Raw genomic sequence first — 16,096 nt, 5'->3', positions numbered from 1 at the left:
TGACATCATGAACCCTAAAATTTACATAAACCACGCCCCAGAATACGATTTATAGATTTATCAAGACAGAATATGCTAATTAATGACTAGAAGATAAGTACACATAAGCTAGACAAATTCACCAACTAACCATTCAGAAATGTTGTCTATACATAAAAGGCTAAAAGTTTTTGAAATTTTCAGCACATGTCTGTGTGAGGTAAAAGGACACAAGCTGTTGAAGCTCCGCCCTCTGTTTCGGGAGCAGCAGCTCATTTGCATTTAAAGGGACAGCCACAAAAACGGTGCGTTTTTGCTCACCCTCAAAAAGTGACAACTTTAACATGCTATGTAAGGGATAATGTAGAGCGAGGTGGTTGTTATAGCGAATACAACCCCGACAGGCTGATCAGGACCCCGACGCGAAGCGGAGGAAATGAGAAAAATGTATGAAAATGTATGATGCATTGTTTGAAAAATGACACAAAATATTGATTTAAAAAGGAGTTTATTGATTTAAAAACGATTGTATTGCTTCTGCTAAAGAAAATAGTCCGTTCCGTCTCTACGGTTAGAATCCTGCGTCCATAGCAACGCTCTGTTTTTCATGGCAACGGTGTGTTATCCTTAGCAGCGGTCTGTTATCAAGAAATAACAGACCGCATTCTACATTAGAATTCAACCAAGCCATGTAATAAATAAAAATATCTGTGGGCTATTTTGAGCTAAAACTTCACAATACACACTCTGGGGACATCAAAGCCTTATTTTACATCTTTCGAAAAGTGCATTATACCACCCCTTTAATAGAGAATCAATTGTTCTGATTTATTTAGGTTAAAAATCAAATGAATTGCTCATCAATCATGGAAAAACAGTTGCCGTTAATAAAAGTCTGAGAAAAGACAGACCTCAGAAATCACACATATCATGGGAACAGGAAAAATAAATACATGAATACTCTTCAAATAACAGTTCTCCTTCTCCTCTCAGATCTGAGGAGTGCCAGCTGTGTCCAAAAACACCAGCCAAGAAAACAGACTGAAAAAGTCTCCAAAGGAAAAAAACTGCATAATCATTTTCTCGTATTATACAACTGATGCAGTCTATGTTAACATTATTCTTGGAACTTATTTCTTGATTAAGTTGTAAGGAATGAAAGATGAGATTTTTGTTTCCATCTGTCTTGGATTCTTCTCTGTCGCATTGGACCATATGGGAGGCTTCAAGCTTCAGTGGGAGATGTCACTGTAACCTCAGGCTGCCCTGCCTTCAGCAGTGTCCCATTAAATAAACCAACTGTCCATCTGTGTCCAATCTCCTTAAAAGCCAATCATGGCCCCAGGATCACCAGTTTTGCTCATCTCTGAAACTTACATGCACATCATGCATGTCTATTCTGGTCCTTATGTGAATTTATTACTTACATTTTCGTGTATATGTTTTAAATAAACTAAGACATTTTTAACATTGATAATAATAAGAAATGATAATAACATTACACAATATATCTGTTGTTATTATATTTTTGAACAAATAAATGCAGCCGGTCAGATATAAGAGACTTCTTTCAAAAACAAAACAAAATTGAATGGTAGTGTAAATTAATCCATTTCTAAGTGTAAACCGAGTTACAGTTAAATATTACAAAGTGCAGCATAATGAATGGCAAGAGCAAGCATTTTTCAGAAAAGAAGTCCAGGCCAACACCGCCCAAAAAAAAACATTTTATTTTAAAGTAATCAACTAATTTTAAAATATAATAGCCTACAATATGTTGTTAATTTTAAAGTAGCCTAAAAAGTACAATTTAATGGAGATCACATTTGTGATGTGACTTGTTCAGAAGGCACATGAATCCTCTATGAAGTTCAATTCATAAGCAACCAGCTATGGAGAAGAAAATAAAACAGACGTGGAAAAAATGAAAGGTCTTGCAGCAACAGGAAAACAGCTATGAGAGCACATTCCTACTGAACCCCGGCTTAGACAATGAGGGGTGGGACAGATATTTTAAAATCTGTAATCTAACCCCTTAATCAGAAACATTGCTTAAAGTTTGCTTTACACTTATCGAGATGGAGTCGTCAACAGTCGATCTGGGAATGTTTATTTCCAAGCGGAAGAAGACTGTTTCTTCTCTGAGAAGCGGTTTCTCTTTTTCGGTTTATCAGCTCGAGATTTGACTGGAGATAGGCTGTACTGTACGCCACAGCTCGATATGTTCTGCGTTACGGCGATCTATGCAATATTTCGCTCGAGGAAATAAAACTGATCGGATTGTGAGTGAATGAAAACTGAACTCGAAAGAATTTAACTCCGAGAATGTCAGGATGTGGCAAAAGTTAGGATCCAGCACATCTGGATATGACTTGAGCCTCTGATTTCAATATTCGTCGCTGTAAGACAACAGTTTTATGCTTTAAAGAAATGAGAGACGAGTTTCATAAACAGATGAAGTTTGATAAGCTTGATTCGTGAGTGTGCGCAAGAAGAAAATCAGGTAAATCACCCATTACTATGTTTTCTAATCTCTTTTAAATCTCTCTCTCTGAAATTGCTCTTATGGTGAATGTGGCGTAATGCATGACTATAGCCTATATTTAATGAATATGAATACTATTTAGAAAAATATGTTGATACCGGTTTTAATTAAAGGGCCATGCTTGGTTATAGCTTTTCCATTGTAAAGGGGCAGAACTGTAGCAGCAATTTTGTTATTTTAAGAAAAAGAGAATCAGAAAAAAAAGGAAAAAAGGCTTTATTTGTCTTACTCTTTCTTCCTTTTTTAAATTTATTTTTGAGGTATTTGGTCTTTACAGGTGGTGTATAAATATATACAGTGCTATGCATAAGTTTAGACACCCATGCTAAAGTTGACTAAAAAGAGGAATAAAAAATCATCTTTTGGAAATTGAACATAATGCCTTAATTAAAAAAATTAGGAAAAATCCAACCTTTAAGGACACCAATTTTCTTTGTGAATGAATAATGTATCGTAAATAAATAAATGTTCTTCCTTAAAATACAGACAGCTAACTGAAATAAAACCATGCCAATCTCTAGGTATTGTGAAGGCTATGTGATGATGTGGGGCTATTTTAATTCCAAAGGCCAAGGGAACTTTATCAGGATGCATAGTATCCTGGATCCATGAAGTAACTGGCCTTTAAAAATAAAAATCTGCCTGCCTCTATGGGAATTTAACATAGGGGTGTAGTCAACTTTAGCATGGGTGTCTAAACTTATGCATAGCACTGTATATACATACACAATATATAATAAATGATGATGATGATGGAATATCTGAGGTCATGAGACATGTGGATGATGCTTTCATACTACATTCTGTTAACTACAAAGATTTGGCTGCATTATATATCAGATATTGTATTGGAATATTAGAATTAACCAAATATGTTCTGTTCAGGCATCTTTGCACGCCATTCTTACGAGAATCCATGTTGCATTCAATGACACAAACAGAGCCCTAAATGAAACCCATATCTAGTTAACATGAACCATGAGTTCAGTTCATTTATCTCTGTGACTGTGAAATGCTGGCTGAGGCGTACCAGTTCTTTTTAACTGCAGTCAAAACAAGCAAGTTCTTACAGCTGCAAGATGGAGCCAGAGATATGCTGCTGAACGCTGAATTTACCCTTAAATTTCAAAATCCTGACTCAGACTCTTGATTTATTTCTTCAGGATAACAATATGTATGAAATACATTTGGGAAGGTGGCATGTCCTGCAGAGTAACATGCTATAATCTGCCTAAAACTATTTTAAACAGCTAATTTTTTTATAATATTTTTTTATGTATTATATTATTTTATATTTTTTTATATAGCCTACTAAATGGAATATTTTGTACTTTTATAATTCATTTGTCATTATCACACAAAATGAGAAGGCAAAAAGTGATGTGAAGGTGAAAAGAAATTGAGACTTTAACTATCACTTATGCATTCCTAAAAAATGAACCTAAATATTAAAATAAAAAAGCTTGATCTATATTCACACTGCTTAGTTTAGTAGGAAATAACTGTAACATAAATAAATGTAAATATAAATGATGAAACAAAGCTGTGAGCAGCAAAGGAGTTTATTCTATTTAAAAGTCCTGAGAAAAGTGGAAGGAGAATAAGACTGTTCACTGTTAGTTCCCATGGGTCTTTTGACTGCTCTCAGAGAGAATGCTGACAAGCAGGTCATCGAAACAGGAATCGCATTTCATCATGTTCACTTAAGGCTTTGATTCAAGACGGCCACTATCTGATTTGAGAAACATCCTGGCAGTTTGGAAATAAAGATCAGAATACCCAGAGAAGGGTGGGGTTGTTTTCCGTCTTAATGTGGCCCAGTGGGCCCAACAATTACCCATTTTCTTTGCACTAAGCGTACATGACAAAGTTGTTTACACTGACCCACCTGCGCTTATATTGATGGGATTAAATGGAGAACTTAAAAGATTCCACAGACAAAGTGATTCCTGTTGGAATCTCGCTGCATGTGTTTTCTACATCAGGCAATAGCCATCCTCATTTCCAGTTACCCAGTTTGTGTGTGGGCTTGCATCCCTAAAATGACAATCATTTATATGCATACGCAGATAACAACAAATATCACAGATTATATAGATTATAATATATACACAAATGCATTCGGAAACGTCTCATACAGACATATTGCCCAATGCATATGTATTTGAACAAAGATACACATCAACCCTGGCTCTCAAAACATCATGGCTGACTGACTCTGTTTTTCCATGACGTCACATAAGTATATAGTATGCCTACTTTAATTACAGTGTTGAGGCAACACGAAAATAGTCTGTTGTTTTCAGCTTGCTACTGTTATACAGTGACCTAAAACGAATTTGAACAGTTTTAGACACTTTATATTGTTTGTTGTTGAAAGCAGCCTGGAGAACAGGCCAACACTTCAGCATGCAGGTTTTCCATCACCTTCACATAACACGTTTTCACCCAGCCATTTTGCTTGCGTGACCAGTCGACTTCCAGACCTTGAGGAACAAGCAATCCGGAGTATCTGGACGGCTAGCCGGGTGCGGCCTCTGAATGGCAGGAAGTATAGCCATCAATATTTACTCTGCGTGTGCAGCAGCCAGAGTGTCTGCAAGGAGGAGAGCGAGGCCTCCACTAAAGTCTTCTCCCACCCACTCTCACTATAATTGCAACACAGACAGACTGACTGGACCCTCTCCATCTGTCGTTCTTTAACTCATGACTTCCTTTAGCGTGGACAGGGGTTATTGAGCTTTTTTTCCATTAAGAGATTCCAACACTATGTCATTGCATGATTGTGCCATTATATTATTCACACATGGAGCGGTGCCTTGTTAATGCCAGATCGGTGAAGGATGATGCAAGGGAGCATGGGATATGTGAATACGATTAAATGGAAGGAGCTGGAAGTGGGGTTTTTTGTGTCAAAGTGCTCGCTCTCATCCTGTATCCCCTCTTTCTTAGACATGAAGGCTTCTGAGATGTTCGCAGCATTGTTTGTTTTGATGTATTCAGGGAGCTACGCAACTCTCACAGGTGAGGTTACATAAAAGTGTTTATGTGTGCATATGTCTGAGTGTTGCATGAAAACCAGCCGGGTGATATAGAGTGTTGCTTCCTGAGTAGACATATAAGCAAGAGGAAGTATGTACTCTGTTTTGACATAGGCAATTTTCAAACACATTTCTTTTTTAAAATGATGTGGTGGTGGACTCTCCACCAGAGAATGGTGAGTTAGCCATCATTTATACAGTATATCAACTGAGATAGTGTAATATTAGTAACATTACATTTTTACTTACATGTCCATAGATGAAGGCAAGAAGAAAGTTTTAGTGTGCGCATGTGAGACCCCATACTGTGTAAACGACACCTGCAGGGGCCAGATTTGCTACTACACTTCGAACCATGGGCAGATAGAAAGGGGCTGTTTTTCCTCCAGCGAGCAGTGCTACGTGCCTGTTGTTCCTGAAGTGCTTTCCAAGTGCTGCCACACAGACCTCTGCAATGCAAACCTCAGTATGCCTGAAACAACAGGTCAGTCATTTCTTTAAAAACACCTCTTTAGCTCAGAAAAAAAAACAGTTACTCATTTTAGAGTTGTTAATTCAGAGATTCATTATTAAAATCAAAGAGTCCTTTGCCTTGGTAGAAGTTTACTCTCTGCTGCCTTCTAGTGTTACATTGGTGTTTCACCGGTTTTAACTTTCATTGGTTTTTAAAGTGTTCATTTTTTGTTCACAAATGCAAATTTTGGGGTAAAATCCCACTACTGTAAATTATACTGGTAGATTATAATTCCTATGTTTTGTCTTTGATGGGCATTATTTATTTTAAATGTTTTGTGAAAAGTCACAAGATTGCTTTCGATGTTTAATCTTGTATAATTTGTATTGTTTTTATTTATTTTATTCCCCTCTAGATCCTGGTTATTTTATTGGTATTGTTTCCATGATATATGTCTTGTTTCTTAGTGTGCCTGTTATGCTTTTTTTTTTTCTTCTTTTTTTTTTGTATATAAAAAAAACATTAAGGATATCCTGGAATGTCATACTTGAAAAAAAAAAAAAAAAAAAACTTGTTGAAGCTTATGTTGCTGTAGCTCAAATAGAAACTTAAAACAATTCCCAAATTGAAAAAAAAATATATTTTCAGATATATTTTAAAATATATTTCAATAGCATAATAATTATTATTTAGCAGGGACGTTAGGGACGTGTCCCTACCAATATCCAGTGACACTGATATGTCCCTAGCAATAATTTCGATCAAAACTTAAAATATATTTCAGTGCTCTTAGGACACTGAAAACACGGCTCAGAGCAATGGTCACAAGTGACGCTTAACAGTATTGCTGTGTGCCATGTCCAACAGGACAAACTGGACATTATTGATGTGAAACAAATATGCCAACAGTTCATTTCCAATAAAGGGATAGTTCACTTAAAAATTTAAATTCTGTCATCATTTACTCACCCTCAAGTTGTTTTAAACCTGTATGCATTTCTTTCTTCTGCTGAACCGACAATCTTCAAAATATCTTCTTTTGTGTTCAGAAAAAGAAAGAAATTCATACAGGTTTGAAACAACTTGAGGGTGAGTAAATGATGACAGAATTTTCATTTTTGGATAAACTATCCCTTTAATGACAGATGCAGCTCAGCTTCTGGGGATGTCCCCATCCCCACCAATTTCAAAATCAAACCTACGCCCTTGAATAGCAACAAAAAAATATTGTGCTAATATAAAAATTGAAAAAAAAAATACTGCTAATAATTTATAATTGACATTAATATATTTTTATGAGTTTTAGTTATTTTTTCTCATATATCTTTTGGCCATCTTCATATATCTTTGTAATATATTTTGAATTGAAATGTATTGTTTAAAAAAAAAATACATTTTTCATTGTCCTTAAATTTATTTTAAGGTTAGAAATGTATTTTTCTTGCCTTTTGAAGCACATTTTGTAATGTATTTTGGCATTTCTGAAATGAAATGCAAAACTGAATATGAAACATTTTCAGCTGTTGTAGTAGAGAGATGTTGTCTCTGTTTCCAGTGGAAAAGCCCATCAAACTGATTCTGTTGGTGGGAGTGCCATTGTTGGTGCTGTTGGTGATGTCCATGGCAGTCTGTGGGCTCGTGTTGTGGCTGCGTACAAAGCGACAGCATCGCCCCCTGGTGGAACACGAAACCTCTATGCTCAAAGTCCCCAGCGGAAGGGATCCCACATATGGGGTAAAATGCAACTGCTGGGTGACATTTACTGCTTTTTGTTTGATCTCATTATTCGGTAGCACTTTATTTTACAGTCCTGTTCCGCATGTTTATACTATGTATTTATTATAGCAATTACAATAACTGTGTTATAACTAGGTACTAACTCTAAACGCAGGGGCGTAATTTGTGGGGGGGTTGGGGGGGAGATACCCCCCCCCCCCCAATATTTAAATCTATGCATTACAACCCCCCCAATATTTATACCATGATCACATGAAAAATATGCAGACCCAAACTTCAACCCCCCCAATGTTAAAACCAAATCTACGCCCTTGTCTAAACGTAACCTTAACCCATGTAGTTACTTTATAAAACCAGTGCTTTCTTGGGTAAGTACACTGTAAGTAAATGTGCTGTAAAATAAAGTGTAACCCATTATCCTCAATTCATTACATACAGACAGTCTTATTTGTAATGAGCTAGTCAATGAAATAGAACTGAAAACTTCTGCCTCTTGAGCAACTTCTGAGTAAAATGTTCCTCTGGTTTGTGACTCAAATTCCCATCATTTGACAGTAAGTGTGTGTAATTCTCCTTTTTAGGATATCTTTGATGAGTATTGTACGTCTGGCAGTGGGACCGGCCTGCCTTATCTGGTGCAAAGGACCATGGCCCGACAGATCTCTCTGGCTCAGTGTGTTGGTGAGTGAAACTTTCATATCTCATTACACAATGCTACATAGGCGGAGGGTGAAACAACTGCAGGATGAAGCAAAAGTCTAAGAGGAGGAGATGTGTTCTTTTTTACTATATAATGTATAACATTGTGAGTTTGATAAATGTACTCTAAACTTGTTTTCAAATAAAATTATATTTAAATAAAAAAATATATAAAAATGATTATTTATTATAATTATTATTAAATAAAATTATATACATGTAATATTTATACTTTTTTCTTGTAAAGAGATTTCTTTATTTTACTACACTGTAAAAAAAGAAAAGTTGACTTAACTTAAAATTATATCACAGATTTTTTTGAGTTGACTCAACTAAAACATCTCTATAGTTGAGTTGACTCAACTATAACATCTCCAGTTGAGTAAACTCTGTTAGTTGAGTCAACTCAAAAAATCTGTGCAGCAAGTTGCCTTATAATTTTAAGTTAAGTCAACTTTTCTTTTTTTACAGTGTACATACTGTACAACATCGAGTTTGATTGAAAGGGTGGTCACATATTGATTTAAATGTACTCTTAATATGTTTTTAATATTACCATAATTGAATAAATATATTTGAACCCATATATTACACTTATTTTAAAACTGAATTATTATTATTAAATTAAAAATAATTAAAATTTGTGTAATAAGTGTATACATTTATATTAGGATCTAATCATAATAATGAATAAAACTTAAGTGTAATCTTTGTATTAATTTATATATGTTATATAAAAAAAAAATATTTGTTTTAACATTTAGAAAAATAATGAAAGTGCACTGATCAAGGCTATACCTTAGTATAATAATATATGCATCTCATTTCAGTTTCTCATTTCCCTCTGAATGTTTCTGGCAGGTAAAGGGCGTTATGGAGAGGTATGGAGAGGCACCTGGATGGGAGAGAGTGTGGCTGTCAAGATTTTCTCCTCTCGTGATGAACAGTCCTGGTTTAGAGAGACTGAAATCTACAACACAGTCCAACTAAGGCATGAAAACATCTTGGGTAGGTTTCCACCCACACTGCATTTTTCATTTCTTGTGTGGGAAGGGATCGTTCTGAGAGTTCTGCTGCAGCCATGCTATGTTCTGACTTACCCAAACATCACTTTTCTAATGAAGGAGTTACACAACTTTTGATTTAAAATGTAATACTTTTCTCTTACACATGTCCTCTGTCCATCAGGCTTCATAGCATCAGACATGACGTCTAAAAACTCCAGCACTCAGCTGTGGCTGGTCACACACTTCCATGAGTTGGGCTCCCTCTATGACTTCCTTCAGGACAGCACACTAGACCCCGAGGGCTGTCTGCGCATGTGCCTGTCCATCACCAGCGGCCTTGTGCACCTCCACACAGAGATCCTCAGTACGCAGGGCAAACCAGCCATCGCACATCGAGACCTGAAGAGCCGCAACATTCTGGTGAAGAGAAATGGGCAGTGCTGCATTGCAGACCTGGGTGAGAAAGTAGAACAGAATATTTGAGTCTAAGTAGGAAATGTATCTCATTCCAAGACTTTTTTTACTTTGGCAAATCATATGCTTTATTAATTGAGATCTTAAAAATATGTCCTCTGTGTGATCTCTCAGGCTTGGCTGTCATTCACTCTCAGTCTAATGACTATCTGGATGTGGGCAACAACCCGAGAGTGGGCACCAAGCGTTATATGGCACCGGAGGTTTTGGACGAGAGTATTCGTGTTGATGTGTTTGAGTCCTATAAACAAACTGACATCTGGGCCCTGGGTCTCGTCATGTGGGAGATAACTCGTCGAACTAATGTTAATGGTAAGATGGAATAGTTATTCAACTTAATTTTTGTGCCACTACCGCTATTCTGTGCTCTTGTGACTTTAAAATATGTTTCAAAATGTCACATACAGTATTGATACCAAAAACTTTGATATGCTGAGACTTATGTTTACAGAAAGAATTAATGAGTTAAAGTTTCATTGCACATTACAACTTTAAATTAATAGTTATGTGATTGCAGGATCTCAACGTTCTACCTAACTTTCGGTGTTCTGTTACTAAGCAATGATTTTCACACTGCTGATAGATATGATAGACTTCTTTCTATTTAGAATTTTTTCTTTTAAGTTTCATTGTCTTACTTCCCCTCTCTCGGTCCCTCAGTTTTTTTCTCAATGTCTGTGTCTGTCTCTATCCACGATAGTGGCCCAATAATTATAAACAATCTTATCTGCTGTCAGCGCTCCTGCTCATTTAGTCCAGATGCGCTTGTTTTCTTTCTCTTTCTCTCTCTCTCTCTCTTAAACACACACACACACACTTTTTAAGAAGCACTTAATCAACCCTTTATATATAATTTATATGTAGTATTTATTACAGAATGTGATCTAATGGCACCATTCTTTGATGAATAGAAAGTTCAAAAGAACATAATTTATTTTAATTAGAAATCACTTTACTGTCTGTCTAACGTATAAATTACTTTAATATAAATTATATTACTTATATACACACACCGATGAGCCAAAACATTATGACCACCTGGCTAATATGCTGATGGGAATGTTGGTGCTGCCAAAACTGCGCCGGCCCGCCGAGGCATGGAGTCTGTGGTATCTGGCACTATTAAGTTAGCAGCAGATCCTTTTAGTCCTGTAGGTTTCGAGGTGAAGCACTTTGTAAACATTGTAACGCACCAAAATAGAAACTGCCCATTGAGATTGGTTTAGAAAAAAGTTAAAAAGATGCGTTTTCTGCTGAGGCCTAAAAACCTCGATAGATTGAGCCTGCCGAATATAAAGGGGAAGACTGTTCCATAATTTTGGAGCTACTACTGAGAAAGCTCGATCACGTCTTGAATTCTTCTTGGATTGGGGAACAAACATAATTTGATTCGTTAATCTTAGAGTCCTAGCTGATGTGTCAAACCCTAAAAGGTTATTGATATAATTTGGGGACATGTTATGAAGAGCTTTAAAAACCAGTAATAAAATCAATCCTATACTGAACCGGCAGCCAATGGAAAGAGGACAGAACCGGAGTACTGTGATCCCTTTTTTAGTACAATCTGCAGACTAGATAATTGCCACTGACAGATCCCTACATAGAGGGAGTTGCAATTGTCCAGTCTCAAGATAATAAAAGCATGAACAACAATCTCCAAAACGTTCAAATTAAGGAATTGTTTTAACCTAGAGATCATTCTAAGCTGATAAAACAGATTTAATCAAAGAGTCGATTATGACTCCAACATTTCTCACGCTGTCCTCCACAGTTATTGCTAAGGGAGAAAGAGTATTGGCCATCTTCTCTTTGAATTTTGGTGGACCAAATATTATAATTTCTGACTTTCATTAAGTTGGAGAAAAATTTTAGACAGCCAAGCTTTGACCTCATTCAAATAGACCAACAAGACTCATTCCCAACTTTCAACGGTAAATATATCTGTCATCTGCACACATATGATAAAAAATGTCATAGTGATGGCAGATGGATCCCAGAGGGCACATATACAATGAAATCAATGTAGGGCCCAAAATAGAGCCTTGAGGGAGACCATATTTTAAGGGGACCACAGAGGATGAAGTGTTTGCAAAACTAACAGAAAATGTTCTATCCAGTAGATATAAGTGAAACCATTTTAGAGCTGTCCCACAAACGCCAACCTCAAACTCCAAACGATCTAAGAGAATCGAATGATCAACAGTGTCGAATGCGGCTCTGAGATCCAACGTAATTAAAACAACTGCCAGCCCAGAATCATCCGCTATTAATAAATCGTTCACAACTTTTACCAGAGCGGACTCTGTACTCTAAACAGCTCTGAAGCCAGATTGGAATTTATCCAGGATATCATTCTCTGGTAAAAACAGGGTAATTTGAGATATAACAATCTTCTCTAAAACTTTGGATAAAAGTGGTAATTTAGATATTGGCAGAACATTATTCAACTCTACAAAATCAAGGCCACTGCTTGTTTAAGACAGGGTGGAACAACACCATTAATTAAAAAACTGCGTGCAGCTTTCCTAAAAGCCTGTTTAATAGCACGTGTTTCATTGTTATACCATGGCTGAGAATAAAGTTTAGGCGTTTTAAGTCTGAGTGGAGCAACATCATTCATAATGCCCAGACTTACAGAATTAAAAAGGGCAGTCATCTCCTCTGTGTCTAGAGGGCCCAGAAGCCTCAATGAGAAGAAACTGGGCTTGCAGCATATGCATCAGCAAAACTATTTAGCTTTTCTCTCATTAACAATCAGCAAGGTCAGTTTTTAGATATAAAAGCAGGCAGATCAAGATTATTATTTTTTTTTTAAAAAGAGATTTATGGTTAGATATATAATTGTTTTCTGTAGCCACATTACTAATAGACAAACCCATGGATAAAATCAAGTCAACTGTAACCATGCCTGTGTGTGTAGCATCACAAACTGACTGTGTTAAGTTAATAGAGTCAACAACGTCAGAGAACTGCCTCACCAGTGGTTTAGACTGGCAACATACATGAATGTTAAAGTCCACAATGATTAAAACATTATCAGTGGGCGGAACAATAAAAGAAAGAAAATCTGAAAAATCTTGTCATATTTGGGGGGGGGGCGGTAGATAAGTGCACAATGAACAGTGTAGGTCAGTTCCAGTTTAACCAGCTGTAATTCGAAACTTGTGTATTTCTCCACTGATAGTAAGCTACATTTAAAACTGTCCTTAAAGAGCGTGGCCACTCTCTTACCTTGACCAGTGGATCTGGGAGTATTTAAAACATTGTGGTTCACAGGCAGCAGTTCACAAAGAAAACAGGTATCCACCAGGTCAAGTAAGGTCCAAGTTAAAAAACAGAAATCACTATAAACATTCATCAACGCACACATCAGTTATGATAAATGGAAGCTCGAGCATGTTCGCTTGACGTGCGAGAACCAATGGGGTTCACTCTCGTGTGTTTGATCTTCCACATAAACCAATTAGGTTTGTTCTTGGTTGAGCTTCTGTTTATGTTCGCTGATCAGTGTTTATGTATGAATAACCTAAATTGAATCTGTTAAATCATATAAAGCGATCGTGTCTCTTCAGAAAATTTGGACTAAACCACTCAATTCATATGGATTAGTTTTACGATCTCTTTATGAACCTTTTGAAGCGCCAAAGTGGTAGTTGCGTATAGCTGTCAATGCAGAGCACAGAACTGGCTCAGATTTTATTCAAAATATCTTCATTCTTCCGAAGATGAACGAAAATCCTACGGGCTTGGAACAACACGAAGGTGAATAAATGATGACATCATTTTATTTATTTTACTCACTTGTTAGGAGATGATCAACAATATTCGCTTCAACTGTGACTGGTCATAATGTTTTGGCTCATCAGTGTATACTGTGTATAACTATAAAAATGCAAAATAGAAGATTTTTAATGATTCTACTGTAGCTTTTTTCCCCATAATGTCAGCTGCCATATGTTGTTAGGCTCCCTGGATAATTTCCAGCAATCCTCCCACAGAAGTATTAGTACTGCCAACCTCCCTCAACGCCCAAACCACTGTTTTATAGATATGGTCAGAACAGACTTTCAGTCTTGGCATAAATCTGCATTTTTATCAGTCAAAATTCAAATGCTATGCAGTCAGCAAATGTTGACAAAAACTCCCATAGAAATCCCTTAAATCTGTGGTTGCCTCAGGGATCGTGGAGGAGTACAGACCACCGTTCTTTGACGTGGTGCCCTCTGACCCCAGTTTCGAGGAGATGAAGAAAGTGGTGTGTGTTGACCAGCAAAGGCCCAGTCTCCACAATCGACTACACTCTCATCCGGTAAGATACTCAAACATACCAGAGATACAGACTTGGAAGACTTAGACTTACTTGAGTCAGACCCTACACAAGGATTTGCTTTGACAGCTTCAATCTGGAGCAAATTGTTAGGAAAGCATTAGATGCGTGTGGGACAAAATATACGTCTATGATGTCACTGAAAATATCTTATAGGCTTTAATTTTAGGTTTGCTTTGCAAAAGAAAATGGATGGAAATGTACATTTATCCTGCTTAATGCAAAAAGCAGCTGCAGCAGCTTGGTAACATGTGTTGAGGAGTAGCAGACTTGCAGGCTAGTCGCTAGATTTGTTGCTACGCTCTTAAAAATAAAGGTTCCAAAAGGGCTCCACAAAGAACAGTTGTTAAAAGAACCAGTTTCTAAATCTAAAGAAGCTTTTCCACTATAAAGAACCTTTTATGCAATGGAAAGGTTCCTTGAATGTTAAAGGTTCTTAATGGAACCATATGAGAATAAAGAAACTTTATTTTTAAGTGTTGCATTTGAAAATAATTGCCCTTTGAGTCCATATATCTTGCTGAAACTGTTTTGCCATATTAGACTGTTTTATGTCTGCCACAAACACACACTCCCTCCTACAATGTATCTGTTCAGAGCAGAATGCTAAAAAACAGTTTCGAAGGACAAATATGATTGTTTGACACCTACTTGAAAGCTAGCATGACATGAACAGAATTCTCACAAAATCTCATTGTTTTGTGTCAGAAGTTGTTGAGTTTGGATTTGCAATTGAAGTTGAAATGCACTGAAATCTTGGTCACTTCTTTGCGTCTGTTTTTGAGACTCCAGCCGCAGTCACTTCACATAAACATATAGGTCTACCCATACAACTATACATTTACACACTAAGAGAGACATCAGAAATGACTAAACAAATGTACGCTTTCTGTATGTTTTTCTGTCAAGATCCTGTCTACAATTGTGAAGATTAAGAAAGAGTGCTGGTTCCAAAGCCCTTCGGCTCGACTCACTGCTCTGCGTGTGCGAAAGACCCTCTCCAAACTGGACCAGGACCATGACTACGACATTGACAAGCTTAAACTGGACCTCTAGAATAAACCTCCTACCACATATTTCCAAGAAAGTTCAATTCTAATGGACCCACGTTGCATATCCATCCATCTGAGTATAATCTAAACTCTTTTAATGTGCCTTTCAAGCTTCTTGTCTTAAGGCTTCACTGAACATGGTTTATCTTATCATGACATTCACTGTGGGAAGTCGAGGCCTTAACTGTGCTGTTAAATGTTTCTCCTGAAACATATCCTCTTGACTACTCTTCTAAGACCTCCGTATTTCAACACAGTGACTCATTTATTACTGAAAGTAAAACAGAGTTGATAAACCCACAAAATTCTTTTTAGAATAGTGAGAGTGAGAGGGGTTTTTACAGTCAGGATGTGGGTCATTCTGGACTTCCTAACTGCGGTGTTTCCTGAAATTCGGAACTTCCTAAACATGACTCTTGCGTACAGAGGTTGGCACATGCTTTAGACTGTTTGTTGCACTTATTTTTTTTGTACCTGTTTTTTGGCTCCATGAAAGAATTTGAAATGGTCCATCTTTTTTAAAAACAAGAATTGCATTACAACTTGCACCAAGTAATTATTAAAACAGAGGACATATTAGTATAGTGCACTTTTGTAAAAAAAAAAAAAATTACATCACATTACTCTAGCTGTACTATATCATTTTTACGATGTAAGGAAAATGTACAATATATTTGCTTTTTGAAGAAATTATAATCAAAAATGTGTATACAAGATGTCTCTATTTCTTCTCACTACAAATAATAGTATTTAAGTATTAATAAAACTTCAGGATACTGAA

At 36.6% G+C, this 16,096-nt stretch overlaps 1 protein-coding gene across 1 annotated transcript; it reads left to right on the top strand.

Moving 5' to 3' along the window:
* The first annotated feature begins 1,860 nt into the window (after positions 1-1,860).
* On the top strand, positions 1,861-16,096 carry acvrl1 (activin A receptor like type 1). The gene is made up of 10 exons (XM_084100022.1): positions 1,861-2,482; positions 5,477-5,548; positions 5,825-6,049; positions 7,575-7,753; positions 8,338-8,437; positions 9,317-9,463; positions 9,644-9,919; positions 10,051-10,248; positions 14,115-14,245; positions 15,173-16,096. Exons 2-10 carry the CDS (start codon positions 5,479-5,481, stop codon positions 15,317-15,319), a joined length of 1,473 nt encoding a protein of 490 aa, XP_083956148.1. The 5' UTR covers positions 1,861-2,482; positions 5,477-5,478; the 3' UTR covers positions 15,320-16,096.

The sequence above is a fragment of the Abramis brama genome, assembly GCF_963993115.1.
Source record: "Abramis brama genome assembly, chromosome: 22".
Lineage (NCBI taxonomy): Eukaryota > Metazoa > Chordata > Actinopteri > Cypriniformes > Leuciscidae > Abramis > Abramis brama.
Note: the sequence above shows the minus strand (reverse complement) of the source record. Positions and strands in the feature narration are given on the sequence as shown.

Coding starts and splice junctions, on each gene's coding strand:
- acvrl1 (XM_084100022.1), top strand. CDS start 5,479: ATGAAGGCTTCTGAGATGTTCGCAGCATTGTTTGTTTTGATGTATTCA. Junction 8,438..9,316: donor CTCTCTGGCTCAGTGTGTTG/GTGAGTGAAACT, acceptor TGTTTCTGGCAG/GTAAAGGGCGTTATGGAGAG. Junction 10,249..14,114: donor TCGTCGAACTAATGTTAATG/GTAAGATGGAAT, acceptor TGGTTGCCTCAG/GGATCGTGGAGGAGTACAGA.